At 36.1% G+C, this 13,923-nt stretch overlaps 1 protein-coding gene across 1 annotated transcript in view; it reads right to left on the bottom strand.

Moving 5' to 3' along the window:
• Positions 1 to 13,923, bottom strand: part of TOP2A (DNA topoisomerase II alpha) — a 28,400-nt gene that overhangs the window by 12,294 nt on the left and 2,183 nt on the right. The window contains exons 5-24 of the mRNA XM_039227884.1: positions 12,629 to 12,774; positions 12,373 to 12,470; positions 11,702 to 11,914; positions 11,203 to 11,376; positions 10,914 to 11,015; positions 10,666 to 10,803; positions 9,282 to 9,420; positions 7,925 to 8,082; positions 7,506 to 7,631; positions 7,134 to 7,244; positions 6,890 to 6,995; positions 6,689 to 6,798; positions 6,378 to 6,470; positions 5,561 to 5,675; positions 5,337 to 5,458; positions 3,590 to 3,738; positions 1,092 to 1,323; positions 766 to 900; positions 443 to 643; positions 82 to 277 (exon numbers count right to left, since the gene is read on the bottom strand). Of these exons, the coding sequence (XP_039083815.1) occupies positions 82 to 277; positions 443 to 643; positions 766 to 900; positions 1,092 to 1,323; positions 3,590 to 3,738; positions 5,337 to 5,458; positions 5,561 to 5,675; positions 6,378 to 6,470; positions 6,689 to 6,798; positions 6,890 to 6,995; positions 7,134 to 7,244; positions 7,506 to 7,631; positions 7,925 to 8,082; positions 9,282 to 9,420; positions 10,666 to 10,803; positions 10,914 to 11,015; positions 11,203 to 11,376; positions 11,702 to 11,914; positions 12,373 to 12,470; positions 12,629 to 12,774 (2,864 nt within the window). The remainder of the gene's footprint in view (positions 1 to 81; positions 278 to 442; positions 644 to 765; positions 901 to 1,091; positions 1,324 to 3,589; positions 3,739 to 5,336; positions 5,459 to 5,560; positions 5,676 to 6,377; positions 6,471 to 6,688; positions 6,799 to 6,889; positions 6,996 to 7,133; positions 7,245 to 7,505; positions 7,632 to 7,924; positions 8,083 to 9,281; positions 9,421 to 10,665; positions 10,804 to 10,913; positions 11,016 to 11,202; positions 11,377 to 11,701; positions 11,915 to 12,372; positions 12,471 to 12,628; positions 12,775 to 13,923) is intronic.

The following is a 13,923-nucleotide window of genomic DNA, read 5'->3' as shown; positions in this document are numbered from 1 at the left end:
TGCCCTCCCTCCCATTATTTTCTCTAAAAATGTTTACAGTTTGGCATAATTGTGTAGATAGTTATTATTCCCAAAACATACCAATGATTATTTTGCCATCTATTTTCTCTAAGATAAAGCGAGCCTGATTGTTCAGTTTAGCAGATTCAGCACCAAGCATTCCTAGTAGCCATTCTTTTCTTAATCCATAATATTTAAGCCTGAGTTCAAAGAAGTCTCTTAGAATATCCAACACTGTGTCATATTTCTTTAAACATCCTACATGGTCAAAAAGCACCTAGAAAAGAAAAACAAGATTGGAGACAAGAACAGGTAAGTTGGCTAAACTTTAATGGTTTCAGAGAAATGAATTTATTCTTCAGAAATATAAAGGTATTCTTTGAAACTGATGGATCTTTAATATAAATTGAAACGTATGGATCTCTCATAAAGTAAGACATACCATAGAGTTGCACGTGAGACTAGTTTGGAGTTTGAAGACTTTGTGTAGTCCCACTCTCTCTGCCTCTGCCAATTTCTCCTCAGTCATCTTCACAACAAACTTCACAGTGGTGTCTGTATGGTATTCCCTATAATCGGTTATGAGAGGTGGGGTCTTCTCAGTGCCATTCAACATGGGTTCTAGAACCTGTTCTTTATATGTCTAAAGAAAAATAGAATAATCCTTTTGTTAAGTGTCTAAAACACTTGTGAGTATTCAGCAAGCAGTAGTACAAAGTGTTTCCCTGATCATAAAAATCAAAGAAAAAAAATACAGTTACATACCTGGGTCCATGTTCTGATGGGAAGCTCTGAAATTTCAATGGTTGTGGAATTAAGAATAGCCACTTCACCACTGATCACATACTGATTTGGAGCCAGCTCTTCAATTGTACCCCTGAAGTTCTTGTAACTCGGAAGCTAAATTGGTATTTTAAAGAAGAATACGTTTTCTAAATGTGACACTAAAAACAGAAATCCCCACAGTATTAAACAATAAATCTAATGAACATTAAAGAATGAAATAAATTTTATATGTGTCCTCTTTAACCATATAGCCTGCTGAATTGAAACCAGAGAACGAAGGATCCTGATACAAACAGAATAGTTACCATTGGCAAAGGTTCTTCTCCATCCATCAGGCGCCTGATATTATTTACAACTTCACGAATATCAAAGTTGGGGATTTTGCAGGACCACCCAGTACCAATTCCTTCAGCACCATTTATCAGCACCATGGGTATAATAGGAATGTACCATTCAGGTTCAACACGTTGATTGTCATCATATAGAAACTTTAATGTGTGATCATCTTTTGGTGGAAATAACAACCGAGCCAAAGGGCTAAAAAAAACGATCAAAGAATGTTATTTTTTTTAATCTTTTTTTTTTTTAATTTTTAATTTTTTTTTTATTTCTGAGAGAGAGAGACAGCGTGAGCAGGGAGGGTCAGAGAGAGAGGGAGATACAGAATCTGAAACCGGCTCCAGGCTCTGAGCTGGCAGTCAGCACAGAGCCCAACACGGGGCTCGAACCCATGAACTGTGAGATAATGACCTGAGCCGAAGTCGGACGCTCAACCAACTGAGCCACCCAGGCGCCCTAAAAGAATGTTATTTTTAAAAAATACTGGCTTTGGGGTGCCTGGGTGGCTTAGTTGGTTAAGCGTCCGACTTTTGCTTAGGTCATGATCTCTCGGTTTGTGGGTTTGAGCCCCTTGTCGGGCTCTGTGCTGACTTCCTGCTCTGAGCCTGGAGCCTGTTTCAGTCTGTGACTCCCTCTCTCTCTGACCCTCCCCTGCTCACGCTGTCTCTCTCTCTGTTGCCTAGAAATAATTTAAAAAAAAAAAAAAAAATTAAAAAAAAAATAAAAAATACTGGCTTTGATACTTAACTTGTGAAAAGGACAAGTGTTGTCTCATATTTATGCATAAAAATTACCTTGGCTTTAGTTGCTGACTAATAATTGTTTAACAGTCTTTATTGAGCACTTTGTGCCAGGCACTGCAGACATAATGTCTCTAAGGAGCTCACAGTCTACTATAGGGAGATAGACACTGCACATACAGTTGTATACAGTTGTCAGGTGGTGGGGTGAATGCTAAGAACAACGAAAAGTGATTGAATGCATTAAGGAACAGTAACACCTTCTGAAAGGATAACATTAGATGAAAGAAGAAATTGAGAGAATAAGCCATCATGTGGTTATTTGGAAGGAGCAGTAGAAGCAGAGGGACAAGTAAATTAAAGGCCCAAAAGAGTATGCTTGGTATGTCTGCGTATAGTCAGAGGCCAAGTATGTTCAGAACAGAGACAGTATGAGATGGAATCAAACCATATGGGGAGTGGGCACATAGATCATGTAGGTCCTTTAGATTTTGCTCTAAACGAATCAGTTGGAAGGTTCTGAACCAGTGGCCCATTAAAAAAAAAAAATTAATTGGCTGCCAGAAGGATGAAGGATGAAAGAAGGATGGTAGACGGTATTATGGTATTTTAGATAAATGGAGTGCTTTAGTATTTTTCTAATGCAAAGCCCATAGGATCTGCTGATGAATTGGATACTAGTGTGAAAAAAGGTGACTCTAAGGTTTTTAGTATGAGAATTAGAATGATAGCATCGCATTTACTGAGACAGGAAGGCTAAGAATTTTGTTTTGGACTTAGGTTTGAGATGCTTATTGGACGTCCAATTGGTAAATTTTGAGAAGGTGGTCAGCTCTGAGAGATTCAGGGCTGGAATTGGGAGTCTAGATGGATGAGGTATCATCCATGGATAGGAAGTGAGTGTAGCTACTGGAAAGAGAGGTAATGAAGGAGGTCTGGTGCAGGCCAGTAGTTAGAGACTGGGAAGATGAGAAGGACCTAGCCGAGAGGATAAATAAGGAGGAAAGCCAACAGTCTAGTGTCTTAGAGGCCAAATAAAGAAGAGTTTCAAGGAGGATGAAGTGATTATCCAATGCTGCTGAAAGGTTGAACAAGGTGACAGCTGAAAATCGACTATTCATAGTGATTTTCCATAGACTTATAAAGGAAGTAAAATTTCAACTACGGTATTTCGGAGGAATTAAGCTCTTCTTTACCCTGGCCCCAAGTCTAAAGCAGGGTTTCTCAACCTGAGCATTAACATTTAGGGTCAGATTATTCTTTGCTGTAGGGGGCTGTCCTATGGATCATAGGGTTTATCTCTGGCTGCTGCCTCTAGATGTAGCATGGCTGTCCTAGTCATGACAATCAAAAATGTCTCCAGACACTACTATGTCTTCTGGGAGATGAAGCAGTGGTGCAAAAATCTACCCTGGTTGAAAACCACTGCTCAATAGGATGAAAGAGAAGAAAATATAAGAAATGCAAGTGAAAGCATTTAGTTTGGCAAGAAAATGATACTTCTAAGAAATTCAAAGGCATGGCTATCAAACTGAAACAGAATTTACCCTCTCTTACTGTAATGAGTAGCATAATTAAACTAATGAGCTGGTTTAAAAAAATTAATACTGTAAACATTTACATCAAAAGTACATTTTCTGATTAACTGAATGTATATATGTTTGGTTAACTAATTATTTCAAAATTAAAAATGACAATTCATTAGAAATTGAAAGAATACCCACCTGAGCATTGTGAAGATGTATCGAGGACTAGCAGAATCCTTACCACCATGCAGCCTGGTACCAAACTGACCAATGGGCTGCAAGAGGTTCAGATTATTGCTACCCACAAAATTCTGAGCCAAATTGATAATGGTCATCATTAGTGACATCTGGAGGTGGAAAAAGATTCATTAATCTGATCTGTAGGCTCTTAATAATACATGTCCATTATTATAACTAAACTTCACTATAATTGTGTAAGGTTTTATGAGGTATAAATGTTTATTGATTCTTCCCAGATAAATACAAGGCAGACATGCCTCAACCTAAGACTACTGGCTCTAAGTTGAGGGCTTTTGCCTTCTAGTAATTTTTATCAAGTCCTACTTAACCCTGAAGACACAGCTCTTCTCTTCACTCTCAGCAGAATGAATTATTTCCACCTTTGTGTTACAACGCTTTGCTCATTTCTATTCTAGCATGCATCATTTTATTCTACAGTGCGTGTGTGTTGGCCCTCTGGATAAATTGTGATTATATTTTGAAGTGAGGAATGTATTTGATTTTTTAATATATACCTGGTGCATGGTAAGCATTCAACAAATGTTTGTTGTGTGAACATTTATTGAATGCCCACTATATTTTAATTGAAAGTGACAAGCAAGACAATCATTACATTTAAAGTACTAGAAACTGGGGCCCCTGGCTGGGTCAGTCGGTTAAACATCTGACTTCAGCTCAGGTCATGTCTTGAGGCTTGTGAGTGCAAGCCCCGCACTGGGCTCTGTGCTAACAGCTCATAGCCTGGAGCCTGCTTTTGGATTCTGTGCCTCCCTTGCTCTCTGCCCCTCCCTCAGCCATGCTCCGTCTCTCTCTCAAGAATAAATAAAACATTTAACAAAGTAAAAAAATAAAAAAATAAAGCACTAGAAACCTATAGGCAACCTAATTCTTTAAAATATAATGAAGGCATAGGTGACTGGGTTGACCGTCCAACTTTAGCTCAGGTCATGATCTCATGGCTTGTGAGTTCCAGTCCTGTATCAGGCTTGCTGCTGTTAGTGCAGAGCTTGCGTTGGATCTTCTTTCCACGGCCTCCCTGCCCACTACCCCGTCCCTCACCCACTTGCTCTTTTAAAACTAAATAACATTAAAGAAAAAAAAATATATATATATGATGAATGCAAAAAAGTAACTTAATCACAAAATCTATAAAAAGGAATATGTTTGTGTAAAGTCAAACAATTCAGACATATAAAAAACTGGAAAGTTGCCCTTTTTCAATTGACAGGGATAATCAAAGTTAACCTGAAGCACACCCTTCTAGGTATTTTGCTTTAGGTATTGTTCTGGCTCTTTTTCTCTGCATGGACATCGGACTGGATATTCTCAATATTAGTACACACAGATTTACTTGAGCTATATCATTGACTCTAGGCATAGATGTGTCACAATCTGAAACAATTTTCCAATTGATAGACATTTTCAATGCCTAAATTTTAGAATCAGTTATATTAAATATTACTAAATATCTTTGAACATAGATCTTTGCAGATTTATGAGTAGCCTTATCAGGATATTATTTTTAGAAATAGATTTGTTAGGTCCAACAGTAAACACATAGTTTGATAGATTTCAGCAAATGATCCTCTCCTATGGATGAACCAGTGTTCATCTTACCAAGTACTCTCACTGAGTGTTTGGAAAATGCTATTGGAGGTATTACTGTTATAATACTTTCTGGAAACATTATGGATTGTGTGTTTACCTCACCATGATGATAAGAGGACATCTCAGCCACTGACCCAGCTAACTGGGCAACCTTCACCTCTCGCTTGTCATTCCGTTTGAAACAGGTAAACAAAACCTTTCTTTGACCTGGTTTCAAACCTTCAAAATGAACGAAGTGCAAATATTAGTATCCTCAATTTAACTATTTCTGGACACTGATTTCTATGTATGATAGAAACATGCTAATGGATTGGAACTCACCATCTACCATAGATGGAATAGATCTCTCATTATCAGAATTTGAGAACAGGATAAGTTCCTTGTTTATGAAGTCATTGTATGTCAGATATGTGGTAGTTTGCCCATACAAGTAATCCTGAGGGGACCAAAGAGAGAGAGTATTACATGATCTTGGTTAAAATAAAAAAGATCTGGGGGGAGGGGGGATGGGCATGGTGGAGGACACTTGTGGGGATGAGCACTGGGTGTTATGTGGAAACTAATTTGACAATAAACTATTTGTAAAAAAAAAAAAAAAAAGACTAAATAAAAAAAAATAAAAGCGCCTGAGTGGCTTAGTTGGTTAAGTGTCTGACTTCTGCTCAGGTCATGATTTCATAGTCCATGGGTTCGAGCCCCGTGTCGGGCTCTGTGCTAACAGCCCAGAGCCTGGAGCCTGCTTCAGATTCTGTGTCTCCCTCTCTTTCCCCTCCCCCACTCACTCTCTGTCTCTCAAAATAAAATAAAGACATAAAATTTGAAAAGTAAAAAAGATCACTAGTCTTAACAATATTTAACACCAAAAATTAAACAAAGAAACCTTTCAGCATATCATTTCCATGGTAATTCTTAAGTCCCTCAAAGATATAGAATTATGCAGACATATTTTACAGGTTTTAAAGATAAAGCCAATGTAGTTGCTGCACAATTAGGAAAAAGTGCATTGCCTTTGCAATTTCTTTCAGACCCCATACATTTATGCAACAGTCTAAATTATCACATTTATATAGTTACCTAATATTAAATTTTTTACTGAAATAACTAGTCATTGTATTGTAGGATGTCTAAGATTTTTTACCTCAGGAAGGCCAAGTAACTTCCGTTGCCTTCTGTCTTCCATGAAATGAGTTAACCATTCCTTTCGATCATCTATTTGTTTCTTGCTAAAGGCCTACAAATTAGAGATCAAAAACTGATATGAAAAGTTCTAAAATATCTCTTGTATAAAAACTAGGCAAATATATGGTCCTTTTCTCTAAGATACACTTAACAAAAACATTTCATATTCTATAAAACATTCTATTATATAAAAATTTATGTTTCAATCAACTAGCTAGAGTAGTGATTTATAAAACCAGAATGTATGTATGAAACAGAATTCAAACTGACCAGGCTGATGGCAGCATCATCTTCAGGACCAGAATATTTGAATTGAATACGATGTCTTTTCATATCTGCAAAGTATTCTTTAGCTTCTTTTGATGTGCTGGTGCCCAAACCTATACAACCAAGAATACCAAGTTACTCCATATAATCCTGTACAATGATATATAACAAAATGAGAAGTTCTATATGGGTTTCCTTACAAACCTTTGTAGTACTTGACTTTCCATTTTTTATGATTTGGTGTAGAACTCTTCCATTCTTCAAATTCAGGAAGGCTGTAGAATGCCATTTCTTGTTTGTTTTTAGACACCTATGATAAACAACATATTGCTGTGGTTTTGTACACTGCTAGGTACCCTGTATACTGTACATCACTGGGCTCATATGTGTATAAAGGGTTGAGTAGGGCCTTGAAATATCCATTATGGTAATTTAGAAGTTAATATACCTTTACAATGGGAGTGATAAATTCTTCCAGAAAACGATGCCGCAGAAGAGAGGGCCAGTTGTGATGGATAAAATTAATCAGCAAGCCTTTGATATGGGAACCATCTTGGTCCTAGAAATATTTGGAAAGCCAAAACACAAAAGAATTATTGTGAGACTAAAAAAAAAAAAATCATGATTAACCTACTGGTAATTTTTCAAAAAATTTTCTATGGGGATTAAAAAAAAAATCTATCCACTTAATCTGTATATATAATACATATATGTGATGAATAAAGCTCCAAGTTAAGTAACTTCCTTACATAGGAGGAAGCAATAACCATATGACAGGTTTAATTTCAGTGTAACAATCTAATTTGAAAGCAAATCTGACCTGATCTGTCATAATCATTATTTTCCCATAACGAAGAGTCTTCAATGAATCTTCATCTTCATAGTTTTTCTTGTACTGAAGACCCACAATCTTGATGATATTGTTAATTTCAGCATTTTCCATGATCTGAAATAGACATATACCAGAAAAGGTAATGTTTTGTTTATTAAATTTGAAAGGAACAAAGAAATAGGACAGTATATATTGTTTGGGTTTTCTTGAGCTTCAGTATTTTCAGTTATTAGCCTATACTTTTTGTAAAGTCAGAAAGATCTGTTAAGATATGCTACAATGTACCCAATTTCTTAAAATAATAATAAACTATGTAAAATATATTTCAAAATGTCAGTGAGGGAATGAAATATGAGCATGAAGTCCTGCATTATAAAACTGGATTTAGATTCTAAAGACGGTTCTACCTGTTTATGAGAAGCTTCTCGAACATTGAGTATTTTTCCTCTAAGCGGGAAAACCCCATATTTGTCTCTCCCAACCACACCAAGGCCTGAAACAGCCAAAGTTTTAGCTGAGTCTCCCTCAGTCAGGATAAGTGTACACTCACTGGAGTTTCGACCCCCTAAAATAAAAATACACAAATTAATATTGGCACATTTAGTTGAACCTTAAATATACTCAGATGTGCTATTAATAGTTTTGTGATAAAACACTAATAAGTAGATATATATTAGAACTAAAGTTCATAGTAAAAAAAAAAAATCTTAGTTTCTTAGACTAATTTTTCTTTTTTAAAAAGATTTTAAAGTAATCTCCTCACCCAACATAGGGCCTGAACTCACAACCCTGAGACCAAGAGTCACACATTCCACTGACTGAGATAGACAGGTGCCCCCTTAGACTAATTTCTCATGATATTTATACTGTTATTGAACATTCATTTGATATTACGTTAAAAATATGTTAGTAAGGGGGTTCAGAACATAATACTCCAAAATAGGGCACTTGGTATATTGAATATTTTAAGCTGAACTGAAACAGATCATGAGACCTTCATGTGAGAAGTGCCCTCCATATACCATAGAGGAAGGGGAACATTCTTATCTCCTAGAGTGACACTGAGAAGAATCTGAAAGAACAGGCCTCAATGAGCTTCCTCCCCTCCCCCACCTGTACTAAACTTAGTTCATAGTCTTTGCCCTTATCATATCTTTCCACTCTTCCTCAAACCTAACATAAAAAAACTCAGGTTTAACCATTTCTTTGGGTCTTCATTTCCCTATGAAGGCTCCTGTGTCAAGTAAAATTTAAATTAAATAAATTTGTATGTTTTTCATCTATTAACCTGTCTTTATTGTTTAATTTTCAGACCCATCCAGGGACCTAGGAGGGCTGAGGAAAACTTTTTCCTCCCCTACATTAGGTAATAGATCACTATCTAGGTATTTTATACTCTTAACAGTCATCTTAACATTACTGTAATAGCCAAAAATTAGAAATGACCTAAATGTTCAGTAACAGGGAATTGGTTGGTTTTTTTTTTAAAGTGATGCCTTTTAAGAAAATTAGTTAATTAATTTATTCAATAAGTAAATCTCTACACCCAGTGTGAGGCTCAAACTTATGATCCTGAGATCAAGAGTTGCATGCCCTTCTGACTGAGCCAGTCAGGTGCCCCAAATTGGTTGACCTTTAATCAAGTAAAAATATTCTGTTGAGTATTATATATCAAGAGGAAAGTATCCACGGTATGCTGTTAATGAATAAAACAAATAACTGAACCAAAAGATTTGAAGTTTGGAAGTATGATTAATTGTGTACCTGCATCATTGGCATCATCAAGTTTGGGAATTCCCTTGATCCTGTTATGTTTTACAGCCGAACATTTCTTGTTTAACTGGACTTGGGCCTTAAACTTCACCCAGTTTAGTATGCTTTCCACAATACCACAACCAATTGCCTGAAAATGAGAAGATTCATGTTAGGGAAGAAGAGTTCTGCCGGAAATCTAGAATACAAATGAGCTCCTATAAAAATGATTATAATTCAAAGTTTAAAAAGAGGCAAAAAATAATTTTCAGACAGAGAATGATAGGTCTTCCTGTGTTATGTTATCATAACTGAGGAACTGGTTCCTTTGGGCTCATCCATTCAATAAATGTTTACTGACTACATACTTACATTATGCTAGGCACTGAGATCCATGTTGGAGACTTAGTGGTTAAAACAAATTGGTCACGGTCTTTGTCCTCATGGACTTTAAGATTCAACAAGGAAGATGGAAATAAAATGAGAAAATACAAGTGTGATGAGTGTTATGGATCAGTGAAAAGTATGCTGTATCTAACGTTGTATGTCCACTGTTATAATGGAACCAAGTTAGTTAGAGAGAAAGGTAGAAAGTAAAGGCTTTCCTAAGGAAATCATATTGAAGATCTAAAGTAGCTAGCTAAGTCAGAGCATTCTAGGCAGGGTCACCATGTGGAAAAGCTGTAAGGAAGGAAGGATGCTAAGGCTTCTGAGTAATCTGAAGCCAGTAGGATTGAAACTTAGATAACAGGAAAAAGTGGCACTGAGATGAGGTTGGAGATGGTAGGGTCTTGTAGGCCACATTAAAGAATTTGAACTTTTTTTGATTACTTAAGAGCGCTACAAAAAAAGGACTGAAATGTTATAAGCATCACGAATCTATTATAGTAATATAGAAAACAGATGATACTGAGAAGCTATTGAGGCATCCAAAAGATGACTCTTACTGGTTGGATTAGAAAGAAGGCAGGGGGGTAAAGAGAAGGCTCCCACCTTTGTTTATGAAATCTAGTGTTTGGTTGGAGGCTTTCACTAAAACAGGAAATAGTTTTGTTTTTGAGGAAGCTCCTCGTGTAGAGGTCAGTGAGAATAGACAGAAGGGATTTGGTTTTGTATGTGTCAAACTGATTGGCAACTTTAGGCATTCAATGTTTGCTAAGTAGTTAAACGGGCTGAATTCAGAAGTGATCTAAATGAAACGGTGATATGTAATGGGGAAATTTAAGCATATGGATGATAACTAAGGCTGTAGGACCGGTGAGGTGAAAGCTGTTTTTTTATTTCTTTTTCAGAGGCAGAAGACCTGTGGGAAGAATCTTTTGTTTTTGCAGGGCTGGGAAAGCAATGGACAATAAAGCAAGGTGCTTCTATTTCTTATATCTGTCTAAGTACTCACAGCTTTGATGAATTTTTCACTTAATTGGCATGTTGATCCAAAGCTCTTGACTTGTAAAGTCATGTTCTCTTTTGTCTGAGAATCAAAGGTTGGGTTTTCAATTAAGGCATTCACAAAAATCCACATGTGGTTTTTCACCTGCAGGAAAAGTTGACATTCATCACTAAAAACTTATGCTTTATTTATACCCCTTCTCTTCTTTCTTGTCTTTAGAAAAAAAAAAAAAAAAAGCTGCTAAAATACCATACCTGATGTGCTTTTACTGCAACACCACCCTTGTTCTTCTTTTTCACAACCTCCACAAGTTTAGTCACAATCTGATCAGCTACATAATCAACATGTCTGCCACCCTAATGGGGAAAAATACCCAACTGTAAAGCTCAGGATCCTCAAAATTATATTAAAGACCAAATATTTAAAACAATCTAACTTAGCTCTCTTTCTGCTAAGGTAGCCAAATATTCAAATTCATTTTCTATATTAAAAATAACACTTCTATGTAAAGATAAATCATGATTAATATAAAAATAAAATTACCTTGGAAGTAGCAATGCTGTTGACAAAGCTAATTTGCTGAAAGCCTTTTTCACTCATTGTTAAGCATACTTCCCACCTGGGGTTTACTTGTTCATGGATAATTTTCAATGGATTGCCAGTTTCATCTACCTTATCCTTCAAATACATATCTACATAGCTACGGAATCCTTTTACCTGCACAGGAATTAAAAGTTACGGTATTAGAAAAACGTTATAAAAAGTATTCAATGGTAGACCATGAGGAGTTTTCAAAACCAGTGAAATGATGTTCACTGATGGGCATAAGAGAATGGTAATTAAAGGGCATAAAAGGACTTATTTAGGAGATTATTTGAGAATGAACTAAAATCCTGAGTTTAAAAGAGCTAAGTAAAAGGATATGGCATACTGTTTTCTTTTCAGGAGTGTATCTGAGAAGCAATGAGATTTGATGATCTCATTGCTCTTTATATGATGATCATATAAAGTCATTGTCCTTAACACCCCAGAAAATACTTACTGGCAGCTTATTTCCATTGAGAAAGACTTTGACATCTTTAGTGGATCCAGCAATATCATATGCTCTTCTGACCATTAGTGCAACAATATCTTTGTCTAGGCTTTGCATTTTAAACTTGGACAAATCAGGCTGGAAGGTAATACATGTATAATCTTCTCCATTGAAAGGCTTGAGTTCCATCTCACCAGCCCTCCCCATGTTATCCATCCATGTCTGTCAAGTAAAAAATAGGAAAGATAAAAAATTCAAGTCTTTTCACAATGAACTAGAACTAAACACAAATTTATAAGTCCTAAAAAATAACCTAATATATGTTAATAATAATTTTCCATGATTTAATGGCTTATAAATTATGTTAAGTTAAACCAACCATTAATGCTGTTATAAATTGCTAAAGTATTAATCATTTATTTAAAATATTTATTTATTTTTGAGAAAGAGATAGAATGAGAGGGGGAGGGGAGGAAGGGAGAGGGGGAGAGAGAGAGACAGACAGACAGAGAGGGAATCCTAAGTAGGCTCTGTGCTGTTAGCAGTCCGTTGCTGGGCTCAAACTTATGAACCGGGAGATCATGACTTGAGCCAATGTCGGATATTTAACCGACGGAGCAACCCAGGCACCTCACTGAAGTATAATTTATAATGGAGGCACAAGATAATTCTTTACTTGCCTGTTTGAACATTTTCTTGTATTCTCTACTGGCTGTTTCCACAGTAAATTTAGTACTGAATATGTTACACAATTTGGCCCCATAGCCATTTCGACCACCTGAGAAAATAAATGTAAAATACCTTATCACTTATCACTGGCAGTGCTAATCAATTAGAGAGATTTATTCCAATATTTCTAACTTTAATGCCACAGTCCTTTAAAAGATGTTTTTTTTCCAGCAACAAATATGTTTTTAATTTTCCTCAATACTCTACCTGTTACTTTCTTTTCATCGTCATCATAGTTACTAGAAGTTAGGAGCTGTCCAAAGATGAGAGCGGGGACATACGTCTTCTCAACTTTGTGTTCAACAACAGGAATACCTTTCCCATTATTCCATATACTAATTAAATTGTTTTCCCTAAGAAAAGAAACTTTTATTATAAACAGATGGTAAACTAGTGCTTAATAGTTTTTATACTTAAGTATCATTATTTCTAAAATATATAAATTGGCAAGTCTCAATTTCTTTGACTCTTCTTCATGTTTATCTTCTGAAATTCCGCATGAACTACCTTTCCCATCATGCTTAGTTCCTGACACTCCTGTAATAGGAGCCAAGAGGAAAAAAAAATTAATCCTTTTCCAACACCTGGGCAGACAGCGATAATGCTGAAAAAATATTAAATTTAAAAATGGTAGGATAAACAAAGGGAAATGATTTATGCCCAATGGAAAGGACAAAATTTAGGAACAATATTATTACAGTGCTTGCTATTTTTAAGTATTTATTTTTTTACTTTGAGAGAGAGCGAGCAAGTGAGCACAAGCTGGAGAGAGGTAGAGAGAGGGAGAGAGAAAATCCCAAGCTGGGCTCCAGGGCTCGATCTTACCACTGTGAGATCATGACCAGAGCTGAAATTAACACTTAACCGACTGAGCCACCATTACACTGCTTTGAAGAGGATCATCTCTACTGTCCCTAGCTCACTTAGCTTTCCCACCCAACAAAACATATTGCAGAACAAATATGAAAGGGAAAAACGTTACAATTGTAAACTTCCCTGCTTGCCAATAAAAGGATAAAAATTTATTTGGACTTATTTCTCTCTTAGCTATTTTAAGTTAATTCTCAGAAAGATAGCATGATTTAGAACGCCTGAGTGGCTCAGTCAAGTTACGATCTCATGGTTTGTGGGTTCGAGTCCCGCGTCAGGCTCTGTGCTGACAGCTTCCTCAGATCCTGGAGCCTGCTTGAGATTCTGTGTCTCTTTCTCTCTCTCTGCCCCTCCCCTGTTTGTGCTGTCTCTCTCTGTCTCTCAAAAATACATAAACATAAAAAAAAATTTTTTTTAATAAGAAAATAAAAAAAAAAGATAGTAGTTTCAGTTATAACCAGACACACACTATGGATCTTATTCCAAGTAGTGCTTAATATTATCTACAAAAGACTAAAAATAGCTCAGTTTTTAAAAGACTATGATATCAAGTCCTTAGGAGCAGTCAAGTACATCATTAACACACTTCCTCCAAAGAACCTAAAGTATACTTTATGCCACTACTGAGCAAG

The sequence above is a fragment of the Hyaena hyaena genome, unplaced genomic scaffold (assembly GCF_003009895.1).
Source record: "Hyaena hyaena isolate Hyena2069 unplaced genomic scaffold, ASM300989v1 scaffold_29, whole genome shotgun sequence".
In the NCBI taxonomy this organism is placed as follows: domain Eukaryota; kingdom Metazoa; phylum Chordata; class Mammalia; order Carnivora; family Hyaenidae; genus Hyaena; species Hyaena hyaena.
Note: the sequence above shows the minus strand (reverse complement) of the source record. Positions and strands in the feature narration are given on the sequence as shown.